The sequence below is a fragment of the Ischnura elegans genome, chromosome 10, assembly GCF_921293095.1.
Source record: "Ischnura elegans chromosome 10, ioIscEleg1.1, whole genome shotgun sequence".
Classification (NCBI taxonomy): domain Eukaryota; kingdom Metazoa; phylum Arthropoda; class Insecta; order Odonata; family Coenagrionidae; genus Ischnura; species Ischnura elegans.
Window position 1 is genome coordinate 103,034,848 of NC_060255.1, and position 18,301 is coordinate 103,053,148.

Sequence of the window (18,301 nt, forward strand, 5' to 3'; positions counted from 1 at the left end):
TCAAACAGTTTTTTTTAGCTACACATCAATCGTATTTATAGCTGTTACTGTATGACCATTGGCCTTACAAATGAATTATTATTCCAGTGGAATCTATTGATATCTAAGAAAATATTCGTAACTAGATTAGGTATTTCTACAGATAGATTAGATGGATATTAATTGTGTATGGGGTATAAGTGATGGAAATATTAAATGATTTTATACTTTCCTGGTGGACCATATTTATGACTTTCCGTCAGGCTCCACTAGTGGCTGGTATGCAATGGCTTGCGATGCACTCAATGTCTCACTGTTCCACCTCCCCTACAATAGATAAGGACTTAGAGAAAGGACAGGCAGCCATTTTCCTCCTTTTCCATGGTGAATTTTGTTTCCATGCTGGTTATTCATATTCCCAAGAAACTCCTGGAGAGCAGGCAGACTGTCCAAATAACTCCTTTCATCGCGGCAGCGCCCCTTTCCTTTTTCCCTCCTCTCCAGCCCCTCCCCGGGTGATCGGGCGTATAAGCCTCGTGCTTGGTTCCCGGCCCCGGTGCGTTGTATCCTTAAGAGGGTTCACCTAGAACCCTCAAAGTTCTTGTCCAAATAACTGAAAAAGCATCCACTTACCAAAAGAAGTGTTCTGGCTGGAGGGGAGCAGATGAAAATACTTTTTCTTCAAAGTTTTCCATTTAAATATTGGCTATTGATGGTGATAGCAGCGTTTCCATTGCTACTCCTTCAGCTTGTTTGTAAATTTGTTGTTGGATAAAAGGTATATTGAAATCAGCATGTGCTTGAACAGACCTTTCTGCATGTTGAAGAGATTTGCTTGAGCGTTTCTTTCAGTGGATGATGATGTTGAGAGAGACGACATTGAGGCTTACGTTAATGTCTCCTGGGCTGAGACAGATGTTTTCAGGATTTTTCGTAAATTCTTACATGTTCATTATGCATGTGATGTTTACAATTTCCCACATAGAATGAGAGAACATCATTGAGGTATTTAGGTAGCCTGTATGTTGGAGTTGTTAGTATGTATGTTGGATGGTGCTAACATTATACTGTTATGGTTCTACTTCCTTATAAACTTTTGGTAATCTATATTCACTCATTCGCGCTTGTTGAGGGTGGACATGCTCCTGGTTGCTCCTTACTGTTCAACGTCCTGTTCTGCCTGAAGTAGGAATGTAAAGAGACGTATGTGTTGATTGTGATTCTTATCCGTAGGAACTGGACTAGCGGTGTTAACCGTAGTGTAAATTTGCTGGCTAACGAAGGGGGATGCAGAAGTAACGAGAACAGCACGGTGCGGGGGGGTGGCTGAGTGAGGGAACGGTTTTTCCCGTAAAGTTCTAAGCAATGATATTTCCTGAGTCAGTGTGCGAATCCTGGTCGCTCTGAGTGCATCCGTTTGTCTTTGGGAATTTTTTCGTTTTATCAACTTATTCCGATTTAGCAAAAATGTGTAATGGCTGACTGCCAGGAAGCAACATGCAGGTGTGAATTTTTTATTTTTGGTGAGGAAAACGCCCGCAGAAACTCTAGTGATGCTTGAAACTGCTTGTGGGGATAGTGCTCTGAGTAAAACACGTGTCTACGACTGGTTTTCACGTTTCAAGAATGTCTATCGATGACCATCCTTGTTCGGGGCACCCGTCAACATCAAGAACAGACGACAATGTTGCGAAAATCCACTCCCTCTTTCAAGAAGATCATTGACGAACTTTGTAGATATTTTGCTGAGGTTAAGGGAATATTGGAAGAAAAGGGCGGATGTTTGGCACCCAGGTGATTGGTTCTTCCACCACAACAACGCAGCCACCCACACTGTGCTGTCCATGAAGCGATTTTTGGCAAAAAAACGGCATAACGCTAATTGTTCAGCCCTCCTCTATTCACCAGAAATTGCCACCTGTGTCTCTTGCTATTTCCTAGACTGAAAAGAGAGATGAAAGGAAAACGTTTGGGACCAAAGATATGGTTAAACAAAAATCACTAAAAGGCCTAAAGAGCATTGATTCAAGTGAGTTAAAAAATTGTTTTGAACAGTCTAAGAAATTGTTAGATAAATGTCTTGCAGTCAAGGAGGATTACTTAGAAGCTGATAAAAATCTGGTGGGAAAATATCGATAAAAAGTTATTGCAAAATTCCCGTTATTTTTGGGTCCCCCCTCATACACCAAGTGGATGACTAGTGTTAATGATAGAATGTCTGACATGTATCAGTATTTTGAGTCCGAAAGTCAACACAAAACACCAGTTTTATCTCATGGTTTAAGTGTGAGAGAAGCTATCAAGAAACCTTTTTCAAAGGAGGATATTTAGGGTATCATGACGTTTTCAAAACCAAAAATGCAGCAATAGGGTGGTTTCCAATTTTTCTAAATTGCCTAATTCGAATGATTACAACCCCTGGAGAATGTATATCACGCTTTTAGATTTTTGTGACGATATCTATTTTTTGCGATTAAATGAAAAGTGAAATTTTCAAGTGTGCGAAAACGCAACGGCTAAGTATGAATGCTGGGAAAAGCCTGTGTGACATATTTCTGGTTCCAGCTGCCACCGTGTGAGGCTGTGAGCACCACTACAATGCAGGCTGCTAGCAGGAAGCAGAGTACCCTGATAGCAGGTAGTGCTTGGCTTAAATAAGGATTATTAATACCCTATCAAAAGAAGGAAACTTTCCAACCATAGGCAGTTTTAATAGGTGATTAGTAAGACATGTTTCCCTGAGCTCTGTGCCTCATACATGCATTGGTAATCTAAGACAATGTAAAACTCCTTTCTACTCTTATAGAAACTAGGTCCATGTGACTCACGTGGAGTGGCATCGCATGGGCGCCAATCTGGCCTGTTTCAAGTGAGGTTGAAATTGACCATTGCCATTCGTCTAAACTGGAATGTCTAAAACCAAATAATTTGTAAATTATGAATACACTTATGGTGGGTAATGAATCGCAATCAATGCCTTCCATTTTCTTTGATGAAGGAAACTAGCCTACAATGAAATTGGCTGCGTCTGCTTTGTTAGAATTAATAACTATATTTTTGAAACAATTAATGCAGTACAAAAATAATTATCACAGAATTATAATGTAAACTTCCAAGTACGATTTACTTAGTTTTTAATACAATGGAACGTATGAGAAAGTTAAAAATGTTCTTCGGGTTCAAAGATTGAACCCAAAGGTTGGTTTGGATAAGTGAGGATAGAGCTCAAGCTGGACTGCCTCAGGCTTTTGGATAATATGTACATGCTCAGGGTAGGGGAGCCTGTTCCTTTCCCTTCTTGAACTTTGAGGAATTTATTTTGGGGATATCGGAAGGATTCATACTTATCGAATTTAAATGGTGAAATTCCCTCCACTTCATTTGCATTGGTATATCTGGTATCAGTACCTTGAATATGGCCTTCCTGTCATTGAGCTAACTTGATTATGTGATGTTTGCAGTATTAGTTATTTAATGTGTGTAGATTTCTCGTTAGAGAATAAAACATGCAACCATTTTCAACCCAGGCTTATAACAGTCTCTTTATTTCTTGCTTATAACCGAAGAAACACCGGTGTTAAACTCATATAATAATATAAAAAATGACTATAGTCTCATATGTGACCAACTTCTCTCAATAAGAAATCCGAATACGAGACCTAAAAGTGTGGAAGGACCTCATGAGATTGACTTGCACAAAGCCTAAATTATGAGACTGAAGGCGTCAGCGGTAGGAAAATTAATTTCCTGGAAATTTAGCCTTTAAAACACTGGTGATTTTAAAATAATTAATTCTAAATGATAACACTGATTTAAAGTCGGTAATTTAATATTTTTGTCCAAATTTAAAACCTTCAGCCAGTTTTATATTTGGCCCGTTTAGATCTATCGATATAACGATCGATTATATCGATAGATGAAGTGCCATGCTCGTCCCGTAGGTAGAGCCAGAATCGTTTCGTTGCCATGTTAATTTTTCGCTCAAAATTTTATATGATGGTTGTTTCTTGATTGGCCTTTGATTTTTGAGACCACGTAATTGAAAATGGCTCTGGCTACGAAAACTGCCTTGGGGATTGCTGCAGGTGTTTGCGGCACACTCTTTTTAGGATACTGTGTTTATTTTGACCACAAGAGGAGGTCGGATCCAAATTTCAAAAGGAAGCTAAAAAATAGTGAGTATAGAGTTCGTAACGTCTTGTTGTTTATTGAACAGGATTTCGCCTTTAATACGTAATTTTACACGCATTAATCTATTTATGTGTATAGAACGAAAGCAAGCCAAGTTAAACAAAGGCCCAGGGACTGTTATTCCAGACTTGAAGGACGCTGATGCAGTTCAGGCCTTCTTTCTTCAGGAGGTACGTCGCTTCATTTTTTACATTAACTAGCATTATGTATATTTTTAAAGGTTGGCAATTTAGGTAGTATTCTATGGATTATAAGGAGCATGTGAAGTACGTGTAAGGGGAATCTAAAATACGTGTAAATACTTAATTTTATGTGTTAATTTCCTATGTTGAAGCATGTAATACATATTTCCGTCGGAAGCCTAGTAAGAATAGTTAACAACCTGTGTGGGCAAATTATGCAGGTGAAAAATAATTGATGCTAATTCACTGCTAAGGAAATCTCAGAATTCAACCCGCATTGGATATTTAAAAGTATTCACTTTTCCTGCTCTGGGAAAGCTGTGATACTATATATTATCATCCCCCGTGAATCCGAGAGAGCTGTGCCACCAGTACTATTGTTCAGTTCTTATTTTTTGCCGGTTCGCTTGGAACATGCATTGTACTATCTGTTAAGGAGACTGGAAGTTCATAATATTGAGCAGCCTTTGCTACCTTGACTTGCGCTTTGAGGTATCAAGCAGAAGTATAGAAATTTTGTATTCGTAGTCGTTAAAGTCCAGTGACTATTTCAGGTGCAACTTGGAGAAGCGTCTTTGGCCGTTGGCGATGTTGAGGGCGGCGTGGAACACCTCTGTGCTGCGATTGCAGTGTGTGGTCAACCACAGCAACTGCTCCGTGTTCTCCAGCAAACACTTCCGAAGCCAATCTTCTGCTTGTTGCTTGAGAGGTTACCTGTACTTGGGCAGGTAGATGCGTGATCTAGCTTGAAATTTTTAAATGTACATCCGAATAAGTTATGAATGACTGTTCACCGAGCAAATTTTAATGCTATGTTTTTACTTTATAGCGCATCATTTCTCAGGGCAATCAGCCTCAAATCCTGCTAGCAGAAGATGAATTGGAATAGATGTGACCATCTTTATAGTAGAAATGTTAAGCACACATAGAAGTCTCTCACTTGAAATCTCTTAAAAATGTATATTATTGTTAATGTCTTGAATATAGAAGTAATATGTGCTCATGTGAAGTTGGGTTAACCAAAGAAATGTGACGGGTTTCACACCTAAAATGTTATTAAGGCATTTACTAAATGTTTAAATGAACTTAATATTTGAAAAAATTCTAATTGGTGGTAGTCTATTTCATTATATCATTCAGCAGTTTTAATAGTTCTAAACATTCTTTTCTGGCTACTCATAGATCGACATACCACCAATGCATATTTCTCAAACTTGATTTGTTGAAGTACAATATTTTTTCGGAAATAGTGTTCCATGGCATGAATAATCCATTGCACTGCAGGTGCTAAATTTGAATGTTCACCACAATGTTAAATCTTGCATGAATTGAAAAGTTATTTTAACAAAATAAAATTATGCCTGAAAAATTCATGTCATATATGTATTTATTCCCAACGGCTTTAAAATTTGTGAAAAAAACAAACTAATGGCACCAAGTCATTCTGAATGTAAAGTAACTACAAGATTTCTAATGACTGATAACTAGTAACAATAATTTACAAACATTTTTATACATCAAAATGCATTGTTCACATTTGCAGGAGATAAAGAACTTCTCAAACCTATATACATCATTGCTCTTTTTCCACCAGATTTATCAAATACTAGATTTCCACAGTCACACTAAGAAGATTACCTCAGGGAGGTAAAAGGTAACAAACTTATGACCCTTAAATTATATGATGTGATAAAGTGTTCCCACATTAATTTTCAGAGTTGTCACAACAGATACGGATTGTGGTCATGAGTAGAAAAATGAAAAACATAGGACCTATGTACAGTGATATGGGATTTTAGGTAACAGGAACATACGATGATTGACAAAAATGGGAACCAGCCCTATTTCATTATCACTCCATTCAACAGCCTCCAGTCTAGCTTGGACCCATAATGGACATACCAATATCTCTTATTTTATTTTTCATAATCAGATAGTTTCGCAAAAATGTTAAAATTAAGGAAAGAAAAATTAAAACAGCTACATAAATAGTATAAATTACTGTAGCAAATATAAGTAACTACCAGATCTGTTGCAATAAACATGATACGCCAACATAAATAGCAACAGAATTGCTTAACAAATTCAGGAGGTGGTGAGCAATAAATATGCTATGACAAAATGGCAATACTTCAATAAAATTTCACTTGCAATGAAATTATGCACATCACAACTGAAATGAATGCAAATAAGGACTGAATTACTGTCACCACATGTTTGACCTTTTCAAAAGTGCATCAAGCCATCATGATGATACCTGACTTTTCTGTGGAGCCTGGAGTACATTAGCTTGTGAAGCCATTTGTTTACTACCCCCCATGATTTCAACTGCACCTTCTGCCTCCATCTGTTTAGCCAACTCTCTTCCCAAAGCCTCGGCTATTTCCAGCTCTGCTCGACCAGTACCCCGGCTTCCCCCACCAATGATCCCACAGTATAGCCTTCCCATGAGATAAGGACACTTCCTGGCAGGTGACATGTCGTAACTTCTTCGGCATTCCGGAAGTGTCCGAAATAAAGCTTTAATCAAAGATTGCTTCCCATCTGAACTCCACACCCCCCCTCTCAAATGCAAAGTTTCTTGCACACGACTTTCAGAACTGCTGTTCACACTCTCGCTGCTACCGCCATGATGTGAACGTTTCCAAGTGTGGGGGCTGGGATCACCGCTGCCCTCCTCATCAGATGTCTCTCCATCATCCTCTTCAATGGCTTCCGTTTTGATCTCAGTGTGCACCGCCATGGCTGCCGTGCAACCACCTCCAAGGCTCCTCATGAAGCTCCGCTCGGCCAGCACGCACAGGGCTGTATTCCGATCGTGCAGCGGCTCAAGGAGAGCTAGTGTGGCATGGTCCCCTTCACGGCACTCCACGGCCAAAGCCCCCTGCCCAACGGCATACATCATCTCATCTGAATTGAGAACCTATACAAGTGAAAGGATAACATGTCAAATTAAAAAGTACCTCTTCATTCAATAGTAGCTAGAAACCACCAAAAATCATTAACTGAAATTTGGGTCAACAAGTGAAATCTAAACACCAACAGAGATTCATAAATTTGAAAAAATTAACCATGGAATTGGTTTTGATCATAAAGCTTTGCACATGTATTCAGCCATCCTCTCATTGATGAAGGTAAAAATCCTAGCTTCTCTTTCACAAGTTCACAATGTCATCATATTAAGAACTTGAGTCTAAAATTACGTTAAGGAAACAAATGGCACCACCAAAACTCATCTGGAAGGGCAAAAACAGACCATTTCTTAGTGGTACAGAAATAAGTCAGCCACGGCAGAGCAGGAAGCCACAGGTATGGCAATAACTTTTCTTAAAGCTACAGTCATTGCTAAAGCAGAAAATTTTAAACCCCAACTCAAACTTCATAGCAATTAGAACATGTAGTACAATAGAGATAAGTCTGAAGATGAATAATAATAGAACTTTGATGTCCACAAAATTTCTCCACTCACAGTCTCCTGACAATTAGCCTCCTTACACCTCTCCTGCTTGATATAAAAGACCAACAATGCCAACTATAAAAAGGCAAACAATACCAACTATAATCACTTCCCATGAATAACGGACCAGCATCGTGCTGTAATACATTGGGCCAAAACTGCATATTACAGCATTTCATGTCTAATAAGGTTATAATAACTGATGAGTTCGAAAGTAACATTTTCTAAAACTGATTTCAGGTGGTGTTGGGTAAGTTGACAAACTTCAGATATTTTCCTTAGTTTATAAAGAGGTTGATCACCTGAAATTTGAAAGGACAATGCTTTCAACCTTAATATTTAACAAAAAAATTGATACTTCATATTCCTATCTTGAATTATGAAAAACTTTCACCAAAATAAGAGTAATTTTCCCTCACATGAGGGGTAAGGTGATGAGGGGGGTTGGGTAAGATGACAAACAGATGAAAGTATTACGTAAGGATTGAAAATGTTGATTTTAAAATGCAAAAAAAAAAACATTTATATATTTTCCTAACCTGTGATATGAGGTAAAAAAAGTCAAGTAAAAACAAAAAAATAAGAACCAGTTGATGTTAATGAAGCAAAATAGTGAAAAATTTGGCACTATAAAAATTCAGAAGAACATCAGTACCTAGGCAATACACTTTACTCACACAAAATAACAATTCCAAGACGTGCCTTTTGTTTCACAATTACTCCAGCCAGAACATGCAGCATCTCGCCACCTTACCCCACATCACCATTTTGCTTTTTAAGTTATTTATTGTTACCCTAGCTTATCTTAAAAACCTACAACAGACATTGTTCTTTACATGACTAGTTATATTCTGAGACTACTTTCAGAAATAGTAAAAACAACAAAAACAATGGAATCGAATAATTCCTTACCCTGAGAACTGAAAAAATTACAATTTCATGGGAAGAAAACACGTCTTGCTTGCTACTGCTTGCAAAACAATCTGGCCCGCCATCCTTTTTGGTGAACTATTCATTACGAATCTCCTCAGTCCCCGGAAGAGCTAGGACTCATGCTGTTATCTACTAGGGGGTATTGAAAAGTAAGGCCTCCAATGACACCATTTCCGAAAGCGAGTCACTAGGCAAACTTTAACAACAGCACTGCATCCCTTGGTTCCTATACCAAAGTGCAAAACCACCCACGTGGGCCTAGCCTGCTCAGTCGCTGCGTAGCAGTGGTTTAGGATGCAGCTAATGCTTAGCTTGCCCACCAGGTGCAAACTATACTGAGTCATTTAATTTTTGAATGCAAAAAAGATTTTTCCGATAGAAATTCATTGCCACTCAGTGGAAGTGTATGGTGAGAAGCGTATGGACATCAAAAACATGCGGAGGTAATGCCGGGAGTTTTTTGATGGGCGGGAAAACGTCCACAATAATCAGCAGTCTGGGCAGCAGAGTTTGCCAGAATCAACAGCGGCTTGAATTGACTAGATGGTTTGCAATAGCTGGAGAATTACTCTTAATGAGATAAAGTAAGGTCTTAATGAAGGCTGTGGCTACATCTCCATGCAGAATAATGGGTCTGAGGTCCTCGGTTAAGAAAAGGTGTCCGCCAGGTGGGTCTCAATGGAGTGTGCTTGCATCATGACAGTGCATGTCCAATTGTGTCACATCAAATGATCACCCAACTCAATGAATTCGTTTGGGATGTCATCAACCACCCTCCTTACTGCTCGGATGTTGCCGCCAGCAATTACCACCGCTCCCAATATACACCTTGTCAGACTGAAATTCAAGTTGGACAAGGAAGTGCAAGAAGCAGTCATCAGTTAGCCTTGCAACACGGTAGGAGAGTGATGTAACTGTGGTATTTAAAAGCTGGTTACAAGGACACAAAAAGTAATTGATTGTCAAGGCAACTATTTAAAATAATAGCTAAATGCTTAACCTTTCAAAGGCTGTTCACAAAGTTGACAATAAATTGATTTTTCAAGAATAAAAAAATAGGAGACATTACTTTTCAATACACCCTTGTATGACTGCATAAGAGAAAAACTGAGTTCGTCATCTTACCAGAGTTTCCCATACCAGTGGCCAGTCTTCTATGGTCTGACCATGAGGTGAAGACCTCGGATGCCAGTTGGATGAAGTGGGGTCAGGTGACAGATTTACCCCTTGTGTATAATTTTGTCACATTTTTTACATTCCATTCATTGCAAAGGAAAGCAACACTGTTTACTTTTCCACTACTACTGAATTTTACATTCCGATTAACATCTTTTGTAGACACTGGCCAGTAAAATGGGATTCCTGTTCGTCTTCTTAATAATCTAACATAAATATTACGCTCCGTGAACTCTGGTTGCTCATAGACTAGTGATGATATTCCCAGGTGTAGGGTGAATTTCCCTCACACAGGGTTTTTCTTCTTTATACAGCCGTAAGTACAACTCAATTCTGATTGAATTGATATCATTCGAGTACCCTCACTGATTAGTGTCACTCCTTCCATGGTTTTTGGATCCGGTCCCTGTCGTGGCTTTTTTTAATCTAAATATTTTCTTATCCCCTTCAATCATTTTTTATTTATTTACAGTTCTCTATTTAAAAAAATTGCTGAAATTAAGTAATGTACTTTTTTAATGTTAATGAGTCATGTAAAAGTCATACAATTTTAATTCCTGCACAGCTGAGGCCACACATTCAATTGGAAGACTATAGGCTAAGTCTTCCAATTATATGACGGCCTCCATTGTAAAAGAAAATGAGTGCAATCAGGTATACCGAGACGAAAGCAATAGGGGGTTGACTGAAGTGAAGATATTATAGGTACCTGTGACGCCCTGTCTTCCCAGCCCATTCGTGTCAATCCGGCAGATGCAAGGACGAGAGCAGCATAGTTGTCGCCCTCATCCAATTTCTTTAGCCTAGTGTTTAAGTTGCCTCTCACATCTTTAACAACCAAGGCAGGAAATTTTTGGTGAATCTGAGCAGCACGTCGGAGTGAGCTGGTACCTACGGCAACAGTATAATTGATAGAGGAAGCATAATCATAACAGAGATTCCAAATTAAAGATTGGAGTATTTAAGTAAATGAAAGATCGTAGCACTTTTCCACAAGAATTTTTAATGCGTACAACGCGTTTCGGCTCACTGAGCCATCATCTGGTACAAGATGCTTGAACACATGTGAAGATCCCTTTTATACCCTTGAGAAAGGAGAGTATTGGAGTAGGAGTGGATTTGACATCTTTGAGGATGGGGGGGGGGGGTGGGGGTGGGAACGGGTGTACAGAGTAGAGACAATGGGGAAAGATACAACTACGGGATGTGGAGAACCCACGTTGGAGGGAGGGTTCTGGTCATAACTGTAAAATGTCAAATCCTCTCCTACTCCAATACTCTCCTTTCTCAAGGGTATAAAAGGGATCTTCACATGTGTTCAAGCGTCTTGTACCAGATGATGGCTCAGTGAGCCGAAACGCGTTGTACACATTAAAAATTCTTGTGGAAAAGTGCTACGATCTTTCATTTACTTAAATATGTCTAACTTCCACCAATTGAAGCCTGAATCTGTTGAACTTATAAAGATTGGAGATTACTATTTACCTATAACACTGTTGTTTGGTAGAGTGGCCAATGTTTTCCCTTTGTACTTCTGGTTGAGAACCACCACATCTCTAGGGTCATCCCTCCTTTAAATAGCATCCACAAAACATCAATGAAAAAGCATTTTTCAATGAAATTCGAAAAATAATGCACCCAAAAATTATTAAAAAATGATGAAACTTACTTGCATACAGCACCAATCGTCATGCCCTTAGGTAAGGTTGTAGGTAAATCTTTCAGAGAGTGAACCACAAAATCTACCTCATTATTGTCCAAGGCAACCTCCAATTCCTTGGTAAATAGACTTTTCTCACCTATTTTCGGCAATGGTTTGTCTAATATTTGGTCTCCAATTGTAGACATAGTAACTATGAGATTAAATAAAACGCAGAATAATAATTTTGGTTTAAAATAGTACTATCGATTGAAATGATAACAATGATCCTTCAGCTGCATAAAAGAGTCCGCCTCTGGATCGATGTCTCACTCCACCGTTGGTTTCCAAATAGGATAAAATTTTAATGTAATGTTAGCAGCTATGGGTAGCAAATTTCATCGATGCCAAGAGCACCAATTTCTTTAACGTCAATATAAAACCAAGCCTTTTATCATAGGCCAAAAATCGAATCAATGAACAATTCCATCCTTTTCAATATCGGTTCTGCAGCACTTAAGCAGAAGAAATCAAGCAGTTATCTTACCTATTTTGAATGTTTTATCCGGATATATTTCCTTGAGGCAATCGATTACATAATTCGTTTGTATTAGAGCAAGCTGAAAACGAGAAAAGCAACAGCAATATTAATGTTCAACTCAACATTAAGCAGGTGACATGCAACTGTCATCGTCCATTTCAATTACATACACTATAAAATCAAGGAGAGAGATTGGCACACAATCTAAAGAAAAATTATGGGAAAAATCACCACTTTCTTACCAGGAATTACATCACATTCACTTACTTGGCTTTTCCTCGATCCGACTTTAATAGCGTAATTATCTTCCATACTGTTAATTTAAATGTAGAGTATTCCTTTAATCACGTACACAAATTCCTGGTAATCCACCAGACGAACGTGGCATATGTGGCTTAGAGGAAAAAAACCTTATCAAACACAAGGCAATAAGAGGCCAAACAACTGTGGGAAGTCATTTTTAACAGTATAATCGCACGTAGGGCTATCACTACTCAAAACGTAAAACAAAATATGGCATAGAATAACTTGATAACGTCGCCCTTCGCTTCCACACCAACGTCACTTTCTCTTGACCCCGATTGTAATGGATAAGAACAACTTTTACTCAGGAGTTAAAATATAAAGTTAATTGAACCTCACCACTGAAAATAATTAACACTAACACCTGCTGCAGAGATTAATTGTACCACGCATTAAAATTAAGCAATACCGGCTTTTATTGAGTAATTTAATTATTTCAATTCATGAATTTATGCAATACCACATTCATTTTTTTCATATTTCCAGTTTTGACCAGCGGTGGTTAGCAGCACGGCAGCACTATCGCACAATCGAAATCGACAATCGATATCAGCAATTAAGCGCATTGAGCAGTTGACGAATCTGGACTCTACCACCAGGCCTTCAGCAACACGTGGGCTGCTGATGCCGGTGTCGATTGTGAATCAAGTAACGTTGTTTTATCGTGTGCCAATTTACAGAAATCTTCCTTGAGTATATAGTTCAGCTCCTTAACCCGTATTTCTCATTCAAATGGGTTGGCCAGGTCAGAATTAAGTGCCATTCATGTACGCCATTGAGCATGTGATATATTTTTACCCACGTACTCTAATTATTATTTTCCCTTACCACTGTGTGTAGAGTTTTCACCGCGAGGGCGAGGCGGCAGAGGTGGGTTTGGTGGAGATCGTGGAGGTAGAGGTGGAAGAGGAGGATTTGGAGGTGGCCGAGGAGGATTTGGAGGTGGCCGGGGTGGTCGAGGTGGAGGATTCAAAAGCCCTGGAGGTCGAGGTGGCGGCGCTAGGGGTGGAAGAGGCGGTGGCAGAGGAGGTAAGCCCACAGTTTTCCGTACGAATGATGCCGGCAATTCTTCTTGCCGACATAATATACAGCATATGTTTCACTTGAGCCCAAACCGTCTCAATTGTATTTTACTTGCAATGATATGGTGGTAATCTTAGAACTGTACAGCTGTATTCTTTAGCTTATTCATCAATCCTAAATTATCCATTACTTAGTTTACTATACAAAAATCTCTTTTCTAGCTGTCCTCATTAAAGCTAATTTCTTTACCAGTAAACAATACTTTATATTTTCTTACCTCCAGCTTGTAGTAGGCAAGGATTCCAATTTACTTGAGTGATAAGCATTATCTACCACCAAAATCGGTCCTTTGCGTAGGTTTGCTAGAAGTGAGTGCTCAAACCATCTCTCATAACACTCTCCATCCACTACGTCATGCTCATCAATTGAGTTCTTTTTACTCAGAAACACATGCAATGCTCCTTTTATGATCCCTTTTTCCGTCCCTGCATGTATAATTGTAAATCGTCCGCTTGGGATGTTGGGGCCTTAAGCCCAGTACTTACAGTCTAGCAAAGAAAGCTTGACACATGAAGGTTGCTTGACGAGTTTCTATTTGTTTGTCTTGCCAAGCCATGTTCACTGTTTGTCCAACATTAACCCAACTTTTGTCTGTGAATGCAATGGTCCTCGGTTTGCGGCGATATTTTTTGTAGAAATAAATGTGCCGCCAACAAATAATATCGTCCCTTTCAATGATGATGCCTCTTTTTCCCCTGCATTAGTACACTACACCTATGTCCAAAAGAAGACGATATAGTGTAGTCGTTTTGAAATCTGGAAGATCACTATCCATATTTACAGAGCTTAAGATGGATTTTAAAGTTGGAGGAATATTTTTCAAGGATTTATGTACCTTCCTTCTAATTCCTGATCTCACAAAATCGTCGATAATCACTGCTCTCGAGTTTTTGTAAGGCTGTCTAATCTCTTTAGTTTTTGAAGGAGTTGGACTATGGGAGCTTTCCTTTCTCACTCTGTAAACAGTGGACTCCGAGCATCCAGTAGCCTTGGCAGGCCTCACTAATTCTGAAAGATATCCTGAGGTATGAGAAGTCACATTGTTGGATAATCTTGTTGGATTACTTCCTTGAATATTTCTATCTACTGTTGTAGCCTTGGAAGCCCTGCACATCGACTTCATTCCTTTACAATTCACAGACAATTTTGTCACATGCTTATAATATTTTGTACATAAAGAGCATTTTGAAACTTACTGGAATGGTTCGCGGCCGTGTGGTGGCAACAAATAAAGGTTTAAGGGGTCAGTACCCAGTGCAGAGGATGGCACTGAAGGGTTAAAATTGAAATTGTAGGCTTAAACAACATTAATCATGATGCAAGAGGAACAACCTGTTAAATTCTGTGCCACAAACATGTAAATATTGTCATCAGGAGGAAAGTCTTTGCCGAGGGAGGAGAGGGGGTGGAGGGGAAGTATCTAGTAAGTGGTGCAGGCCGTACCTCAGCGGCACTGCGGTGCGAGGTGGCGCCCTGGGGGGTGGATTGTATAACGACGGACGATATCTCCTAAAAGCTTAGAGATAGGTCAAAATCAGCCCAAAGGGCTTTACTTTCACGTTTTACATAGAAACAGCATTATTTCTGCTCCAAAATACTCAATTGAGGGTCCTTAGTACGTAGGGCCCTTGGGGCACGGGTTGCCTATGAATATGAACCTCATTTGGATCATTTTGAGACTAGGAAAACATAACTTTTCACAATTATGAAAAATAAGCGCTGGCCTATTGTCCACTGACTGCAGTTTGGAGAGAAGAATTGCATGATTAATTCGATCAAAGGTTTTGCTTGGATCAAAGAAAACACCAGCTGCTAATTTGTGTTCCTGAAAAGCTGTGCATAGTTGGTCTAATAGCTGAAAGATGGCTGTACTTGGGGATTTGGATTCACAGAAACCATGTTGAGCATTTTTCAGTATTTTAAAGGCTTTGAGATAACTCATTACACCATGGTAAAAGTTTTTCAAAAATCTTTGAGAAAGCAGACAGTATAGATATAGGTCGGACTCCAGAGCATATGGAGGTATTGAATATGTCGGAAAGGGGACCAGCAATGACTTTGGCAACATGCTTAATAATAGGCATGGGTATACCATCAGTACCTGCTGACCAACTATTTTTGAAGGAGTGAATAATGCGAATAATTTCAGTTTGCGTGCTTGGGAAGAGAAAAATACTGTTTGGGGTTGACTACTTTGATGTCAATGATGGACTTGAGGGTTGAGGGTGAGTAACAGAATTGTTTGTTGAAGCTGTCTGCAGTGATTGATGGATCAGAGCAAGGAGTGCCATTAAAGAAGATCTGGGAGGGGGTCAGGATTCCACAGGTGGATTTTGTGTTATCTTTGATCACTTTCCATGAAGCCTTTATTATGTTGTTTCAGTTTTTAATGTATTTATCAATTTTAATCCTACATTCATTGTTTAACATAAAGGGCATAGCAAGATAAAGAGGGTGAAAAGTCCTTCCTCCGGGATTTTTCCCGTACTTGGGGAATGCCATTTGGGATCAAATTGGACAAACCTCCCCACAGTTCCAGCCCGCTAGAGGCCCACCAGGGCCGGCTAGATCGAAAATACGATTTCCCCTCTATTTTTTTTTTTTATCTCGGTCAAGAAGGCATATTTTTTATTGTGGTTTGCGGCATTTGAACCCTTATTTAATGGAGCAGGTTTCCAATTGTTTTCAAGAACTTTGTGCGGGACAAGAAGATATGGCATTGATTTGAAAATTTCTAACGCATTTTTTTTATAAAATATGTTTGAGAGGGCCAAAAGGAAAAAACGTTTTCTGGAGGTGTTTTTTAATACCTATCGACTGGCGTATTGAAAAAATAATTTTTAGGTGGTGGAACATCGCAAAAAATGCTATTAAAAATATGCTATTTTGGCTCTATGCTCTGGCCCTCCATAACACCCATTTTTCACAAAGAAATTTTTAACTGGAGAGAGGCTGGAGAAGTATCTTCCATAGCCAGGGAAATGGTATCGTGCCTATTAAATCATCTCTTCTTCTTCTCTGCTGACTTGAAAATTAAAATTTAATTATATTCTTTGCGCTTTCCACTCTATATTTATTTACGATTATGGCACGCCTAGTGCTAAAACTAAGAAAATCTTTTCTCTATGTCAATGATCCTTTGCATAACTTTCAATACGGCGGAAAAAGAAACACGAAAACTAAATGAGATGAAGGTACAGGTTTTTGCGTATCATTTTTGGGAATTCACGCAAGTGAACCAATACTTCAACACATTGAGAAATGATAAAACGTCTCTTGTAGGAAAACAATCAATGTGGATAATAACGTTTCTATCTATATTTCTCCGATACTGTAAGATGATTCTCCTGTCGTTTTCTGGTTGGAACCTTGCTCCTGTCGGCATAAAAGGAGAGAAAATACTATATATACAGGTCACATCACATCCGGTATGAAGAATATGGTCCAGATGAAGAATTAAGTCTTTTATGGCAACGTCTGCAAAGATGATGGAACACAGTAGTCGGACGGAGAACTCAAACAGAATTTACTTCAAATAGTCGCCAGAAGATAATCACATCCTACGTTATTTATGATCGTAATTGAATCTCAGTGAAAATAGAGCACATTCTGCTGAAAATACGAAGTAACTCGAAATATTAACTTACGAAGGTTATTTTGGAAACGGGCTAAGACCCTTGTTTTTCTTTTTTTCTCGTCACTGAGCGATAGAGGGCGACATAAATGGCGGTTAGGCCGGCTGCCGCTAAAATTCCGAGGGTGTCAAAAACAAATATCTATCTTTAGCATACTTAATAGTTGCTATTCGCTCCTAACCACAAATTTATAACATTAAATTCTTATAATAAACATTGCAATTCATTATTTGATTACGTTTTCTAAACTGGTCGGGAATTTCTTTAGCGATCGTTGATGTTGAAGTATGAACAAGAAATGGGAATTTTATGGTGGTATAATTATTCAACGATTTTTCACATCATAAATCGACAACAAAAAGCCTTTTCTATGAATTATACCGAGAATAACCACCGAAAACATTTAACACTGGGAGGACGGAAGTTTCGCGCTACCTAGAAGGACGGCTAGGGGTCATTTGACCCCTAAAATGTATTTTGGAATTAAACGCCTAATTTTCAACCAATATTCAGTTTAATCGTAGTAATTGTTGAATCAGTTCATTAAAAACACTATTTAACATTATTAAATATTATTTCCATCATCAAAAGTTAATAACAGGGTCATTCCATGTCAGTTCATCCAGGCATGACACCCACCGACTCGGATTTTGATGAAACTTGCCAATTTTCATCCTTCCATGCTGGAATGAAACAGTGTAAAATATTTCTTGGCTATCTCTAATAGTTTTTTTTTCACGACCATTTGAAGTTTGGGTGAAACTGCAGTTTTTCAATGAATGCGGTCTCCAGAGGCACTTGTACCTCCAGAGGGAAATAATTTGTCTCAGCCATAGTTTTCATCCGATTCTTATGAAAATTTGCAGGTTTACTATAGAAGTCATGAGGATTCCAAAAACTAATTGAAAAATATCCTAAGGAATATTGGAAATTCTCTAAACTCGTATGTTTCATAAGATTTTAGAAAATTTTGCGTCAAAAACATGGTTCTATAAAACATCAAATTTTTACCTGAGGCAATATCTGAATCAAGCTAAATTATTTTTTCTAATATTCCTTAAGGTGTGACCCACCACCTGTAAAAATAAAATTCATGGCTTTTTGCTTGCTTTGTTGCTAAAAAAAATTTTATGCAAAAAAATCCCTTTTCACGACTCTGGTCGTCAGTGTTGGGTCCTCCTT

The 18,301-nt window shown here is 38.7% G+C and overlaps 3 protein-coding genes across 4 annotated transcripts in view; 2 read left to right on the forward strand and 1 right to left on the reverse strand.

Annotated features, from left to right (window-relative positions):
• The first annotated feature begins 3,908 nt into the window (after positions 1-3,908).
• LOC124166564 (mitochondrial import receptor subunit TOM20 homolog) lies at positions 3,909-5,725 on the forward strand. The gene is made up of 4 exons (XM_046544127.1): positions 3,909-4,154; positions 4,249-4,340; positions 4,907-5,080; positions 5,182-5,725. The coding sequence occupies exons 1-4, from the start codon at positions 4,025-4,027 to the stop codon at positions 5,239-5,241; spliced, it is 456 nt and encodes a 151-aa protein (XP_046400083.1). The 5' UTR covers positions 3,909-4,024; the 3' UTR covers positions 5,242-5,725.
• On the reverse strand, positions 5,722-12,869 carry LOC124166562 (porphobilinogen deaminase). 2 transcript variants are annotated; one of them, XM_046544125.1, is made up of 7 exons: positions 12,741-12,869; positions 12,366-12,492; positions 12,105-12,177; positions 11,588-11,771; positions 11,404-11,489; positions 10,628-10,809; positions 5,722-7,275 (listed from the first exon to the last, which is right to left on the reverse strand). In XM_046544125.1, the coding sequence occupies exons 2-7, from the start codon at positions 12,408-12,410 to the stop codon at positions 6,598-6,600; spliced, it is 1,248 nt and encodes a 415-aa protein (XP_046400081.1). In that variant the 5' UTR covers positions 12,411-12,492; positions 12,741-12,869; the 3' UTR covers positions 5,722-6,597. The 2 variants fall into 2 exon arrangements, with proteins under 2 accessions (XP_046400081.1, XP_046400080.1); XM_046544124.1 differs by having other exon boundaries at positions 12,366-12,868.
• An 89-nt stretch (positions 12,870-12,958) lies between these two features.
• LOC124166563 (rRNA 2'-O-methyltransferase fibrillarin) overlaps positions 12,959-18,301 on the forward strand; it is a 44,714-nt gene continuing 39,371 nt past the window's right edge. The window contains exons 1-2 of the mRNA XM_046544126.1: positions 12,959-13,146; positions 13,242-13,430. Of these exons, the coding sequence (XP_046400082.1) occupies positions 13,134-13,146; positions 13,242-13,430 (202 nt within the window). The 5' untranslated portion in view covers positions 12,959-13,133. The remainder of the gene's footprint in view (positions 13,147-13,241; positions 13,431-18,301) is intronic.